This window comes from Chamaea fasciata, unplaced genomic scaffold (genome assembly GCF_029207755.1).
Source record: "Chamaea fasciata isolate MVZ Bird 193981 ecotype frontalis unplaced genomic scaffold, bChaFas1.0.hap1 SCAF_3, whole genome shotgun sequence".
NCBI lineage: Eukaryota > Metazoa > Chordata > Aves > Passeriformes > Sylviidae > Chamaea > Chamaea fasciata.
In genome coordinates this window covers 11,495,104-11,510,803 of record NW_027094088.1, presented here as the reverse complement: position 1 = coordinate 11,510,803, position 15,700 = coordinate 11,495,104, and the positions used below count along the sequence as shown (strand labels likewise).

The 15,700-nt window shown below is 43.8% G+C and overlaps 1 protein-coding gene across 1 annotated transcript in view; it reads left to right on the top strand.

Moving 5' to 3' along the window:
* Positions 1–15,700, top strand: part of CFAP61 (cilia and flagella associated protein 61) — a 97,776-nt gene that overhangs the window by 55,300 nt on the left and 26,776 nt on the right. The window contains 4 exon segments of the mRNA XM_066178011.1: positions 3,834–3,932; positions 7,508–7,676; positions 9,540–9,696; positions 14,620–14,909. Of these exon segments, the coding sequence (XP_066034108.1) occupies positions 3,834–3,932; positions 7,508–7,676; positions 9,540–9,696; positions 14,620–14,909 (715 nt within the window).

Sequence of the window (15,700 nt, the reverse complement as noted above, 5' to 3'; positions counted from 1 at the left end):
CCAGTAAACACTATGCTGTTATCCCTTCTTTTGTTGAGCAAATTCATTCACAATCTTAACACTTTTTTCTAAGGTTGATCTAAGGGAGAACTGGCTAATCTTTGTTTACTGGTAATTGAAGAGGAATAACTTGGAGATGGACATCTGTTGGTCAGCAGCGAATCTGGAATCCTGCACTGGGGGCTGTGATTGATGCCCTCGAAGAAGGTTCTGGAGAAGAGGTGCTTTTGGTAGGTGTTGATATAAACAACAAATCCTTCTGCTGCTGCTGCAGCCAAGTATGGCTGTCTGGGGAGGCCGAGGCAGCAGAGAGAAAGGAAAACACTGGGGGTGGCAAAGGAATTCAGTGGAGAGGCAATGTGGGAACACATTGCTTGAAAAGGGGCTCCAAGCAAGGCTGTAGTGCTGAGTAGCACATTTATCCTGGAGGGACAACTTGAGTGAGTGAGGTTCTTTCTAGTTATTTGTATGGGCAGCCTTTGTTAAGCTAGGCATTTCTAGTTGGAGTTTGGTGTGGAGCTGGGAAATCTGTTAGGATACCATTTCCGTTTGGAGAAGTCTCTTCTACAAGTCATGTCCTAGCTGCTGTGTTCTTGAAACGTTTCCTTTAAAAAAAAGTCCTGCTTTGGTTAAATTGTTATATTTGCAGGGAAAAGGAGAACTGTCTCCATCTGCCTTGTACAGTGAGAGTGTCACCTGGACATGCTGAGTTCCTGTGCCTTGAACATAGGTTATGGCCTATTGGTACTCTTTTATCATCTCTGCTTCTGGGCTCCTTCCTCCCTGCAAAAATCTTAGTGTTCCTTTTTTCTTTTAGGACAGAGATTTTTCTGATTTCAAAGTTTTGTTAATGCAACAGTTTATCACATCTTACTTTTCAGTATTTAGTGCTGAAATCAGATTTTTTTTTTTACCATTTTCAGAATGATCTTAACCTGTCATTTTTAAAAGGGTCTTGCTGCAGTGAAGCTGAGGATCCAGTGTCATCAAGACTTTACTTTTAGATAGGTTATAATTTCACATATTATTGTTTAAAGATTATGTACACACAAGGACAGTTCGCATAGTTACCAATTTTAGGAGGCAGATAAAGCATTATCTTGTGTCTCTATTTTAGTTTTTATTGACAACTGGGAAAATCTTAAAAAATGCAAGATTTCAAATAAATTGAAATGCTTGGGTTCATGGAGACTACTTCGCTGCCTGTTATTTTTTGTTACAAAGTGATTTGAGTTGTTGTGATGATGAGGGGTTTAATGAAAGTAATTAATTATTTGTTCAAGCAGTTTCCACCGTCTAAACCTCCATCATTATGCCACACAGAAGGAAAAAAAAAAAGAGGTAGCAAGACATCAGGCAAAAACATCCAGCAAAATGAGCAAGGAGTATTCTAACACATTCACAAATACAAGGATATTTGTAAAAACTGTACTAAAACTTTTCTCTCTGTCCTTTTGATTATGCTCAGTAAATTGGTAACCCGTTTTTTTTTGAGGTCAAGGGTGTTCAGACTCCTTTTGTAGCCATCCTCTAGAGCTGTGCTCTGAAACCCAACACCTTTTATTTATTTCCCTAGATACTCTAATCCTTCCCTGCTTTACCAGTATCTTTGAGCTGTTCTTCCTTCTGTATCCACAGCAACGTGAATCCCTGCTAGAATTATTTGCTTCTGAAACGCAGGTGCACTTTTTTAACGTTGCACTGGTTTAGGCTCTTAACTTGAAGACTTTTTCACCAAATTGGAACCTCCGCTTTGCCCTGTTTCATGTTGGGCATTGTTATATTTATTAACAGCATTTAGATTAGTCCCTGTCCCGACACCCCTGCCGTGTCCAGGGCCTTGGTTGTTCTTCAGTTAAGAGCTTTTAGGCACCAGTAAGGATTCAAAAGCTGTAGTAAATGAGCCATCCTTTTGTTAGCCTAGAAATAGTAAAGCTCAAAATCCTCCACCTGTCACCCCGTGGTGACTGCCAGTGCTGGCGGAAGCTGCAGCTCCACTCTAGTGCTCAGGCTTGTCTTTAATTGCCTGTGTGTGTGTAAATACATTTTAAATCCTGGGGTAACGTGTGCCAGCTGCGCGTCTGGAGCCAAGCCTTTGTAGCACAAGATACTACATTCCTTACTTTTTAAAAGATTCTGATAATTTGCACAAATACCACCAGTCTATGCTCAAACACTGGACCAAATTCTGACACTTAGCAGCAGCAGGGGTTTGCCTCTGTGTGTGGAAATGAGGCTATTTGCGTGCAGCTGTGCAGGGAGCTTGCAGCTCTGCAGAGCCGACAGCAGCGTGTGGCACTCAGAGCACAGGCACCAGCCCTGGTAGCTCTGCAGCTCTGCCCCTGCACCACCCTGCCTTTGGGGAGCTGCCAGCCACCATGCTTTGTGCCTTGCTTTTCCTCTGTGTAAAGGAGAAATCAAAGATACCACTCATTTCATCTTATTTCTTCCAAGGGGATGCTAATCAATATTTTAATGCCTACAAGATGAATGACTGGGAAACATGAATTAATATTTGGAGCATGGGAGCACTGAGCTAGAAGTAAATCATTAGTTAGTTAATCGTACTGACTGAAAGGTCTGATTAAAGCCTCCTGCTCAGTGGGAAGAAGGGAACAAATACTATATGACTGGGGAAATCCTGGATGCCTACATGTGGACTCAATAGATGTAGAGCATCTGCAGAGGAAAATGGTATGTGACCAGATCAGAAAAGTGCATCATTGTGCAATCATGCAAAAGAGGCACATTAATGGTGCCCTAGCACTTTGATTCTGCCATGTTTCTGAGGCTGGCTTACAAAGTTTCCATCCTAAATATTAATATTTAAATGTAATGTTACTGTAGTGCCTGGATTTGAGCACTTGTTGGCAAGAGGCCATGCAGTGTGTACAGATGACTTCAGCTCCACACTGAAAGGAAAGCTCCTCGCTATGAAGATGGGAGGATGTGTAAGGTGTTTATGTAATTAATCCCATGTAAAAAAATGCTAAGGAGCTACGCTCTTGTGTGTGAAGTTCCTGCAGGTGTTGTTCGCACCCCACGTACAGTGCTCCTGGTGTGCAGGTGGCATCACTCTTACATTCTGCCTTCAGCTTCGTGGATCAGGCTCACTCTCATTTACATAAAGACCATTTTGTATCACTCAGGCACCATAAGGTGGCCATAAATGAAAAGCAAATTCTATTTACATCCGCCTCTGCAGAGTGACCTTAATTTAAAGGAGAATCAGGCCCATAATCTGTATAAATATATGCACTCTGTTACATTAAGGTTATTTATTACTTTGTGCTTGGTCTGAGTATGCATGGAGATTTACCACAGATAATCCATAATCCAGAATTAAACTATTAATATGCATTTTGAGAGGGGCAGCCATAACCTTGAAATTCCTTGGTTTAAGTATGACCTTTAACTTTGTTTGAGTATATTTTTTAAATGTATGAATAACAAATTAACATTGGCTGATAAAAAGCATTCTGATTCCTTTGTACCATTTGCATCAGTCCATCCTTAACTTACAGAAAGCCTTGAAGATTAGAAGGCTTAATCACTCATAATATTTATTTGTTTTCAAATGTCAGATCACATTTAGTTCAACATACTGTCAGTCTTGTCCCCCTCCTTGCCCTGGCATTACTGAAACTGTGGTGAAAGTTGTTCTTCTCTTTATATCTAGAGACACCTGCATCTGAGCAGAGTGCAACATTTTGTCCCTGTGTAAAGGAATTGCTTTCTGTAGCCTCCTGAACATGGGATTCTGAGCTATGCTGTTCCTTTGATGTGCCCTCTGAATTCCTTCCACCTGGGGCTGTTTGTTTTTCTTTCCATAGGCCATGTCTGAAGTTCAACGACCTGACCTTGATTTCCATTCACGGCCTTCCAGGAAAAGATCCACAGAGCTCCAAGTATAGAAGATTTTTAATTAACAGGTTTGACTTCACAATTAAACACTTCCATAGCTCATGCAGAAAACGTTAACACTTTGTAATTCTTGTGAACTTGTCCTAAATTTTAGATACATCCGTAGAGAGCCCCAGAATACTTGAGTCTGTCTATCCAGCAAGCACTCACCTACAAGAGGAGTTGGATGGAATTATGAGTAGGGAAATAGTACCAAAGCAGTAACTTCAGGACAGCAATCCACTGTGTTATACCTGGACAGTGGGCTCTACTTTCCGAGGCTTTTTAGACTGTTTAAATGTCCAGGTTGAAGACAAATGACCCAAGATGTCTGTTTGCTTTTTAAATCTTGTTTGGTTTTTAGCTTCCATGAGTTTTGTTCTAAATAATGCTGAACTAATGAATGTACAAGAATTCATATTGGTACCATGACAGAGTGTGACTTAGAGCAGTGTGTGGTGGGATGCAGAGCCCACCAGTGGTGGTGAGGATTTTGCTGAGCATGGGGGGAATTGTTGCTGTTGATCAGTTTGGCAGGACTGTTCTGCATCAGTTCTGCTGCTCATGGGCTCTGAGTGCCAGTCCCTGGGCTGTGGCAGTCTGTCCCCAGTCCCAGCCACAGTGCTGTCCCAGACCAGGGCTGTGTGCAGATGAAGGCAAACGGTGGAAGAGCCTTGTTTAGGGACTGTCAAGCACTTTATGGGCTTCCTTGTCTGCCAGTAAATATAATAGCTTCCATTTAGTCAGATAAAATTTTACCTTTTTAAAATTCACAATATGTAATTCTCATTTAAATACAGTTTTTGGGGTTTTATTTTGGAAAAAATCATCACTGTGGACTTGAACATGATTGTTTTGAACATTGAGAAGCACAGAATTAAAATGTATCAGTTATCTTGAATAGTTAAGGAATGAACTTATACTGAGTTATTTAGATTTGACATGTGACTCTTTGGAGCCTTCACATTGTATTTTACCAAATCCTTTCCCCAGTGAGCTGCACTAAAGGGCTGGCTCTTTAAATGACAAAACGCTCCACATCTGCTTGCTGAACTCTGCAAATGAAATCTCTACAAAGATATGAAAATAGTGTAGTGGGAACCTGTTTAAAACCATCTGATCTCATTTGGAATTTTGCCCTGACAAGGAATTTTGTATAAGTAGTTACTTGTATTACTTTTTGTACTGTAGAAAGGGGTATGTTCAAATCTAGTGCAAATCTAGCAAATGAAAGAATTACATTCTCATATAAATTCATGTAGTCTTTTTCCTAAATTCACTGTAGAAAAGAGTTGTACTAACAAAGCATCCTTCCTGACAGAAAGTTGCAGTTAAGAGCTGCCTCACCAGATTTAGCTGTTAAAATCTGAAAGCAGATTGAGTGAAAATTGAACTCTGCGGGGTACGATTTCTGAAAGCATCTCTGTGATTTTGGAGTGTCAGTCTCCTGGGAGTTGTGCACTTCAGTTATTGAGGTGCTTTTGAAAACCTCCCTCTGTCCTTAATGTCCATTTTATTTATAGATTTCTGCATTATTACAGTTCAGAATTGTCAGTGGTTTTTCTTCTCTTATTTATTTTCCTCTGGTGTCTGTGAGTGCAGAGGATGCAGAGCATCACAGCCTGGTGATTCAATCCTGAAATTCCCTAGGTTGTGAAATCAACTGTATTTGTTCCAGCTGTGGTATCCTGAATGCCAGTTTTGTGAGTTTGGTAGCAATGATCAACGTGGACCCAGGAGCTCTGTGTTGAGTATGTGTCCTGGTGTTAATGGCAAAGTGTCAGCTGTCAGTGCTGGTCTCTGCCCACACTCTGCTACAGCTGCTGGTGCCACAGAAAAGCATCAAATGCTTGAGCATGTGCCCAGCCCCTTCTCTTTAATCACTTTGAGGCCTGTGGGAGAAAGTGGAATATTTTTCATCACTAAGTATTCATAGAAAGTCAAGTTTTTGGGCCTCTAAATGGCCATGAGCTTGGTTCAGCAGGTGGAATGTATTTTCTGTGGTGACTTGAGCTGACAGCCTGGGTGAAGCCCATGGTCTCTGTGCTGGCCATTCCCCTTCTGAGGTCCTGGCAGGGGTGAGACTCAGTTTCTTTCACGTAGCTTGTTCACAATATTTCTTCTTGCTGTGCTGCTCTGGTCTCGCAAACCAAACACCTGTGTGACACCAGCCATTCTTTTTTTTGCTTGTTTTAAACCTGTGGCATTTTTTTTTTTCACTAGATCCTGTGGGTTTATTGCTTTACAAGGCTATAAATGGGTTTGTCCAGTTCTACTGAAAGAACCTAACTGAACAGGCTTTGCCTGGTGCAGGTCTTCAAGTATTGGGGAGGGATGGAATTGAGCCCAGCTGGATCTGCACAGTGGCCAGCAACCTCTTGTGCGTTTCCATGGTGGGCCATTGCCAGGCTCAGTGCTGTTCAGGCATCATGATGGACCTAGCTGAGAACATTCTCTCTCTGGTTCTCCTTATGTTTTATAGTGATGTGTCAGTTGCATGTCTGTATGGAAGTATTTTATCTTCAGGAATCTTCGTCTTTGTAGAAGGCTATTATTTAGCAGAGACGGTGGTACTAATGCAGTAATAAGTAAGTGTCCTGGTATTTATTTGGCTGGACATACTTGGTGGGGGCACACTCCTGAGCCTTAAAAGACCTTTGGAAATCGTAATTTTCATTACTGAGGCATTAAAGGAGGTATTGTTCCATTTGGATTTTGCTTTAAAATTGGCTTTTTAAAATAGCAGCTTCCAAATCTTTGATTCTTCTCTCAGGCATAGGGATATCCGATGCTTTTTGCTTGGAACAGGCTGTAACACCCTTAAAACATGAGAAAAGCAAAGCTTTCCAAGACTGTCAAAAGCCAACATGTGATTTTAGGGTACTGATATGGAATTCACACTGTCAGAGCACATTGCTTGCAATGTGTGCTCCATGCACACCCTGAACATCCTGGAGCAGACTGCTCAGGACCAGTTTAGTGTGCTTTCAGTATTTGTCATTCTTGCATTGTGGAAAAGTTCTTTTGGAAAAGGGTCACCAGCAGGAGACTTGAGATCTCTGCCTTTTATGTCTAGCTCTGACAACCATTTTCCTAGCTTCTATTTATTTTTAAACTTCTTGGACTAATACTTTGGAATATGGATGCTAAAATGGTAGGTGCATTCCCTGCTTTTGTATCTCACTGTAGCTATGACTGGTGAAGCTGAATAGCAAAGGAAGGAAAGTTGGGGAAAAGCTGAATGAAGAAGTCTTGTCTTGGAGAAAGAATTGGACTGTTGAATTATTTTCTTTGCAGGTTCAAAAGCTTCTACCTCACATCAGCCTGCAAAGGAAAAGCAGGATAAAACATAGATTTCTGACTTTGTTCTTAAATTAGATGATTGTGAGGGCCAGTGCTGAAAGGGCTTGTTTATTTTCAGCAAAAAGTTGTCAATTTGTAACTGAGTATTTCCTAATGTCCAATCGTTTACCACAGACTGCAGTAAATTCACAGCAAGGGAGCAGGTGGAACCACTAGGGGCCTGGGCTGAGCTCACTAGATGTCTAATTAATGCCTGCTGTCAGTTGCCGAAATGCCGCTTACAGATACTCTTTTTTTGCAGCTACTGTTTTAATGATGAAGATTATGCCCAGATGTCATTTTGTTCCTGGGTTAATGTTGTGGTTGGTAAAATGACGGGCATAAACCGCAGTGCCAAATATGTTGTTGTTTCCAAGGAGAAGAAAGTGCCATATGACTACCTGGTTCTGTGCATGGTACAGAGCTACCAGGTGAGATGTGTGCAGAATGAACCAGCACAGTATTCACAGGTTTTCTACAGTGAGTTGTGTTACTGAGATCAGGCAGAGCAGCCTTAGCCAGGGTTTGCTTACCAGCAGCCTTACCAGCACTTTGCAGCCCTGTAGTGCAGCAGGTGGGCTGTGTTGGTGCTGCTGCTGAAGCTGGAGGAGCAGAGGGTCGGGCAGAGTTTCCCACCAGCAGTTTGCTGCTCAGGGTTGGGCAGGAGACAAAGCTGCCAGTGTTTTTGCCGCCATAACCATTAAACTTGCTACGGAGCAGGCTCAGCTGACATGTGATCCCAGCCACAGGAGACTTAACTCCAGCTGGTCTAACACCATTTGACCTAGTTTTGGAAGCAGAGAGAATTCCTTATCAACTTAATTACTCATCTCACGTGGTGGTCATGCCTAGGCATGTCTCTGGTGCAGCTTGGTATTGTAGCACACAACTGAGTTTCCAGTGAGATTGATGCAGACCCTTAGCTGCATGAAAGATGTGGAATCAAGCTGAGCTCCATCCCCACAGGGTCAGCTTCCACTCAGACTCCCTGGTCAGGATGGCTTCTGGCTCCTGTATCCCGATGAGGCCGTCAGGCAGCTTGGTACAGCCTCCTTGTTGCAGGGCTTTGCCTTACCTAGGTGGTTTGGGGTAGGAGTTGTGAGCAAGGCATTTCGCCTTTAAAATCAGGAGATGGATATGAGCAATGTCTGCAGCTTTGCAGTGCTGTACCATGTCCCGCAGCAGTGTCTGACTGCCTATGTGCAGCAGACTGTGTGGTTTGGGATCCCTTCTCAGAGAAGAGCCACACTTAAACAGCAGCCTGCGAGCATTGCTCAGCAGGGATGAAACAAAAGCTGAAGTGTGGGCTGTAGAAGTGCTCCTAGGAATAGGTATTTGGAGGTAACTCTGATTTGCAAAATAATTTTTGGCAAGTAACTGCAGTGGGGGAGAAAGATAAAGATAGCAAGGGAAAAGGCAGGTTTTATCTGCCTTTGAGAAGAAATCTCATCATCATCTATTCTCATTTTCAAGCTATACAAAAGGATAAGAAAATTAGTGGCTTCTGTTTTATTACACAGAGCTCTAGTCCATCCTTCTTATAAGTTGTTCCTTATTTGGTAAGCAGTCAAATTAATGCTTAGTAAAACATTATGTGTGATGATTTAAAGATTTACTTGTTGAGTAAGATCCTTTGGTGTCATGCCTGGTTTTATATGACCCAGCACTATTTCAGTTGATCCATCTGGCAGTGAGGACAGGGTTCAGGATGTGGCTCAGTGATGCTGAGGAAGTTAGAGACAAGATTCCTTTTTTGCTTTGTACAACTCTGATTGAGTTTGTTATTGTAAAGCAGCATTACACAGTGAACATGTTACTGAATCTTCACATTGGAACCATCAAGCAGGTTTTGATCCCTTTCTTTGGGATAAAATCTGTCATTGTAGAAGGTTGATTTTTGCTGAAAAAAGGTGGAGACAGTCTGGCTTCACAAATACTTCCCAAGGGCCATTTCAAGAGAGCTGCTGAGATCCTCTGCTGTGTGTTGGGATATTTCTGCTGTTTGCTGTGCAGTCCCTGGCATTTTCCATGTGCCTCCACTTGCACTGGCAGTGCTGTTTGAGGTAATCACCCACATGCCACAGGAAATAGGGAATATATGCACACACAGGTACACTCTGATTGGTGGGATCCTTGTTCCCTGTGGCCATGGGTGTGTTTGCTGCTGCTGAGTGTGACAAAGGGTGGGGATATGCCAGGACCGCATCCCTTGGGTAGCCGAACTGAGACTGTCATTGTGTTTTAACATCTCCAAGGTCTGTGCCATATATACACTCTCCCACTCATTCCTCCAGGCCTTGGCTCCTACGGGAGCAGATATCAGTGAAGTCACAAGTCAGTGGCCACAGAGATTCATGGAGAAAGTCCCTTCCAATCACTTCACTCTCAATGACACCCAGGACTGCTTGGAGGCAGCATACTGGCTGAAGGAAAACCTCGTCAGCTCCAGAGGTAAGGGGCTTCATTAGCACACGCACTAACAGAATGTTTTTTAGGCTTATTATTTCCTTTATTCCCTGGTATAATTGGCACCTGATGAATTCTAACAGAGTCTTTCATCTGCTGTGCTTTGTTTTCCAGATTAATTTTAAAATTTTTGTTATTTTTGACAACCAGCATATTTAACTGGGAAAGAAAGGTTTGAGATAGATTAATTATCTGCAGTTATTATATAAAACCAAATGAGTCCCAAATGAAATCTGTCCGGAGTTATTAATCAGCCAATGATATAATAATTTAGTTAGTTGATGTGGTTTTCTACTGTGTAGAAAAATATCTAGACTTGTGGCATAACACAAAGAAAATAAGTATAAATTAGGGAGTGTCTGTCAGCATTGTATTCAGTTGCATCAGTTACAGATTTTCACATAGAACTGCAAGTTCCTGGTACTTTTTAACCCTTAAAATCAGACACTTATGCCGATGTGCACCACCCCTGTCCTCAGCCTTGTCATGTGTGCTCTTTTTGTACGTTCACTAGTTCATCCACTGTATGTGGGGTGTGGAAAATACCTGGGACCATCCAGGTTTCTGAGTCAACTTTGAACTGGAGAAACAGAGACCAAAGAATCAATGAGTTTGTGAAATGTCAGTTCCTGCTGGCTCTGACTCAGGAGAGTTCAGAGCAAGAAAGCTGTCTTTGTGGGGAATTCCTGTTGGCAGAGTGCAAGAGCAGGACTTTCCTGAAGATGTGTTTTACATGCCTTGTTTGTGGAGTGTAATGAAAATTGGCAGTGATTTGATGTGGTGCAAGGTTCCGACCTGCTTGGCAGTCCTTTAGGGAAGTTCTAAAAAACGTTGGAAGTTGCTTTATCATCCTCCAGGTCTTGCTGTGGTCAGCACAGGGGTCCATAAACATGGCAGTGTTTTTCAGTCAGCTTCCTGGCCTCTGGAGCGGTCTGGCTCTACCTGTCCTCCAGCTGGTACCAGCCCTGCCCATAGGGCCTTACCTGGTGTCCAGCTGCTACAGCAGCTGACTTTGCATAGACAGATGAGGGTGTTAGCTTTTTCTGTTTGCCCCTGCTAGTTGTTCATAGTCCCTGTGTGCCCAGTCCTGGAATGTGCTCTGGCGCCCCTGCACAGGGATGCGCCCAGGAGCAGCCACTGGCTGGGATGCATGGTGCCGGTAGGATCAGTCACTCTGCAGCTAATGGCACAACTATGGTGTCTCACCTGCCTTGGCATGAGTGCACCTTCTCCAGCAGCAGTGCTCAAGTCACGGGACGTTCATCTTCACTTTGCTATTGCTGCTGGCCTTGGCTGCAGGGTGGAGCTGCATCTCTTAATGAGGCCCTGGCCTGGCTTCATGCTTAGAGAAGGTAAACTCACACCACCAATGAGGTTGGTCTGGAGGGACTTTCGGAGATGTGGTCTAGGAGAGATCTGACGCCTTCTGCTTTTCCCCTGCTCTGGCTTCAGTTCCCTCTCCTTGCTCTTCCCATCACATTCTCTATTGCTGTGCAGAGTGCCCAGCTGGAGAGATCTTTCTACACTGATCTGTTTCTCTTATTCCTCACCCTGCTTCTTTGCCCAGCTGTGTTTCTTATAAACATTGTTCCTCCAGTCTTGACAGTTGTGCCAGGGCTCTGGGAGGGCTTTCTGCTGCTGAGGGCTTGGGAGCAGGGCGAGCACTGGCCCCATGGCTGCCACTGTGGCTTCACTGATGAAACCCAGCCACCTAATGCATGGAACCTATTACGGCTGTAATTGGGACTAATTGAAATTCATCTTCTATTAGCTCTGCACTTTCCATGAAAATAAAAGTAAGTTGGAGGTAAAGTAAGGAACAAAACTGCTTTAATGGCCCAAAATGGAGCAATTATTTTTTCTCTTCACCTAAGCATAATTTACTGCTCTATTAAAAGCGTGTTTGTAGGAATACTCTTGCATTAAAATTCCAGTGTATGAACCACCGACTGGAGCCACCAATGCTTTATTTCATACTGGGTTTCTCTTTTAGTTTTTGCAAACTGCAAAGATTCAGGTCACATTAGGGTCACTGAAATCTTGTGCTTCTACTTGTGGAAAATTAATGAGTCTGCTCTGTAGCAGGATGCTGACATTCAGGTAATAAATGATAAAACTACTGTAATGATCTTTATTTATGGCTGTTTTTTCTGTAGAAGGTTATTATGTTTACTCACAGATACATACATTTTCATGTAGTTAAATAATAAAAGCATCCTGAGGAACTGCTCTCTGTTCAGTGGACATAATTTCAGTCCATAATGAATATCTGCAATTCCTAGACTACTAGCACCGTCATCTAAAAAGCCACTAATATTGTAATAAGCAGAAGCAGTAAATTGTTGATTTACAAGAGGTCAGTAAAGGAGCATTGCTTTCCCTGTTCTAATGCAGCTGTGTTTAATATTACCATATAAAACAGAATTTTAATTTTCCTTGAGAAGTGTAGGACTCTCATGGACTGATCTTGTCCATTTCCCCAAATGCCAGTGTCTAATGCAGGAACTGAGCTGCTCTCTGAGGAGGCTGTGCTGCCCAAGGGTGAAGCTCAGCCTTGCCCTGTAGTCAGAATGGAGCTTTGCTGGGTTGTGCCTCAGGAAAGACCTCCTCCATCCTCCTTCTCCAGCCACAGCCATGGCATCCTCTTCACTCCTCATACCTTTCACTCCCTGCAATTTGAAAACATGTAAGTGTAGCACATGGCTGTTGGCACCTGCACACCAAGTCCTGGCCTGCACTTGTCAGTATGTGGCATTAATAAAAATGAGTAAAGCAAAGCTGGTCTTTACTCACGAGTTCTGTTGGGCTGCTTCTTTCATTCCTGCTACAGCAGGAAAAAAACAGTCAGGCTTACATCTGTCTTCTCTTTTGGCACTCTCCTGAGGCCAGTGCAGCTGCAGACAGGTGCCCTGGTGGGCACAAGATATGAGATAGCTTCTGTCTTGGGAAGTCAGGTCAGTGATGGACACACTGGAGCATTCCTGTATTCTATATGATATTTATGGAAGTAATAGGATCTCTTTCTTGTTTTCAAATTGATACATTTGCAGGTAAAATGATTCTGTCCCTCAGGTTATTGCTGTGAACAGTAAAAACATGTTTTCTGTCATTGATGTGCAGTATACTCATGGGGCAAGTTTTTTCTCTGGTATGAAGCTATGAAGAGAGATGTTTCTTTGGCAGCTACAAATAGCCAAACTGATAGGGGTGAATAAAATATTCCCCTTGTAGTTAAAGGGGAATAGTAGAATATCTGTTAACATTTTTATCATTAATATTCTTGGGAGCTAGGGTTGTGTGCATGCTCAGTTTAGTATTGCCCTGCATTTCATGCAGTAAAACATGGTCCAGTGGGATTAGTTTAGCCGATGAAATAGTACAGTTCAGAGCATAGGGGATGCTGTCACCTCAAGCAAGATGGAAGTGCCACTGCCAAGATAAATGTGTGAGTTGGTTGCAGCACTGCCCGAGTGAGGAATGTGAAAGCACTGGGAAGGTGCTTTTGAAGCATCCTTCTGCTCTCAGGTCAGATCTGAAACAGAGAAGCTGATGTGGACACGGGCAGGCAGGTGGAGGTGATCCTGGCTCTGTCTGGACCCCGCCATTCACTCTGGGCTGGTACATCTGAGTGCGGCAGGGCTGCAGGGCGTGTGGTGCACACAGAGCCTACAGGGCTGGGCTCCGGTCCTTGGGTGAGGGTCCTTAGCCCCGGGAGAGGAGTTCCCTACGTGAGCTGCACTGTTTTGCCAGGGTTGCTCAAAGGCTTATTGGATCACAGAGCAGACAAATACTTCCTGTTCCAAGTAGGGGGGCAGAAGGCATGGGGAGGAGGGGAGCTCGTCTCAGTCCTGCTCAGAGGAATGTTGGTGTGTTTTATATGAAACCAGCCTATGAACCAGAGATAAAACACACAGCTGCTCTGCTGCCTCCCAGCTCTGCCTCTCTTATTGCCAGGAGGGCTTTAGCCCTTAGGCTGGGGAGTCCCGTTGTGCTCGCACAGAACAGACCCTCCCTTCCTCGTGTTCCTGCTCAGCTCTGAATGTGCCATTTGAAGTGGCACCAGTTCAGGACAATGAGCAGGGGCCTGCCCTGCAGCTCTGCAGTGCCAGACAGGAGGGGTGAATCACGTGTGAGCTCTCTTTGCCCAGGGTAGGAGGATGGAGCTGGATTCAGGAGTAGTTTCTGTGCTGATGCTAATGCTCTGCAGAAGGTGCAGCAGTTCTTACATGCTGCTCTTCTGGCAGCTGCTTGGATGGATGGCTGCCTGCAGCTCGCTGAGCTCCCAGCAGTGAGCAGGGATGGAACTGGCTCTGGGCTGGGCATTGTGCCATGTACAGCTGCTTTCAGAGTGGTGCTGAGCTCTCCCCACCGCCAGGGACAGGTACCTCTGCTGGGCCATCCCCATTCTCTGGAGATCAGCCTTGGGCAGAAAGGAGTAGCAGCACTGGTGACCTCCATGTGGCACAAGGACTTGTTTTCTGTAACTTGGTCTTTCTATGGTTTATGGGGTTTTTTTGCATGTTGTATGGAATTGGATTCTCTCTGCTCCCCCCTCCATCAGTCCTTTGAATGAGCAAAATTAGGGAAAGAGGAGAGAACAAAAAAAAAAAAAGGTGAATTATTTTTTTTTTACCTATAGAGGCTTTTCAATCAAAATAATTTTAGATTATGGGGTCAGGATGAAGATCATACTTCTATGTTAAGTACTTGCCTACTTTGTGGGATGTTTTGTACAGATTCTCCACTAAATTATCTTAGCTGCTGTTGCTAGGTAACTTTGTTTGCTTCATAGCATCAGAGAAATAAGAGGGTCAAAGAGAGCAATTTCATGTTATTATCATCTGAGTTATACTAATAAGGTTTTCATTGTATGTCTTAGAAATCTTTCCCTCTTTTTTTTCCTCTTAGGGAATGTCATTGTCTATGGGAACACAATTGACATTTACACCACGGTAGAGACCCTCTTATCTCTTGGGATTGATGGCTCCCGCATCCATGTCGTGCAGGCTCCGTTCAGTTCTGCCAGTCCCTGCCTCACTGATGCCACCCTGGAGCGCACGGTGGGGGAGGCCCTGTCAGAGGTGGGCGTGGCCGTGCACCCGGACAGTGTCCTGGCACAGTGGGGCCAGGGTGACCACGGCTGCATCACCCGGGCTTCCTTTACCACTGCCACAAACCCACTCCACCTGCAGTGCTCAGTAAGTGCACACTTCCTGCACCTTTCCTTCAGTCTGGTTTTTTAACACAAAAGCCATCAAATTTACCTGCTCCCTCACAGATTCATCTGTTTCCTCATTGTCTCTAGAAGATTGAACATTCACTTGTTAGTCTCAACGATTGTTTATTTAAAAATCCAAATAAACCTATTGTTAATGCCCTGACTGATTTGGATTAAAATGTATATAAGACACCTCACACACAAGTAATCATTCACTGCTGAGTTACAAATACTCTTAATTAATTTTCAAAGTAATTCCAGAAATCCATTTTTTATTTAAATGTGTTACTCCTGTCTGTAGTTATGTGCATTTGATTGTCATAGTAGAAGCCAAAAACAGTGGGATAGTATGTAAGTTAATGAAAACATATTTTAAGCAGGTTCCTTTCGCTCTACATTAGATTGCAGGGTTTTTTTCACTTCTAGTACCAATATCTTACGGAAGCTGTCGGCATGTTCACAGGTGTGGCTCTGCTCTGAGACTGGGGGCAGGTTCTAGCCTTTCCTAAGGGTCAGCATAGTTCTGTTTTCCTTTGGGCTTATTCACAGGAATAAGTCACTTCAAAACCTGCATCCATAGGGAGCCACCAAGCCCCTCCTCACTCCCTGCTGTGCGTGCCCTCCTCTGTGCAGCTGGTGGTGTTACTATGGAGAGGGAGGGTGAGCCCTGTGCCTCTCCCAGAGAGCTCCCCAGGTGTCAGGGTCCCTGCTAGCCCCCTGCTCTGCAGCCCTTTTCTTTTTCACATAGGGATAGTTAAGCCCTTTGTGATT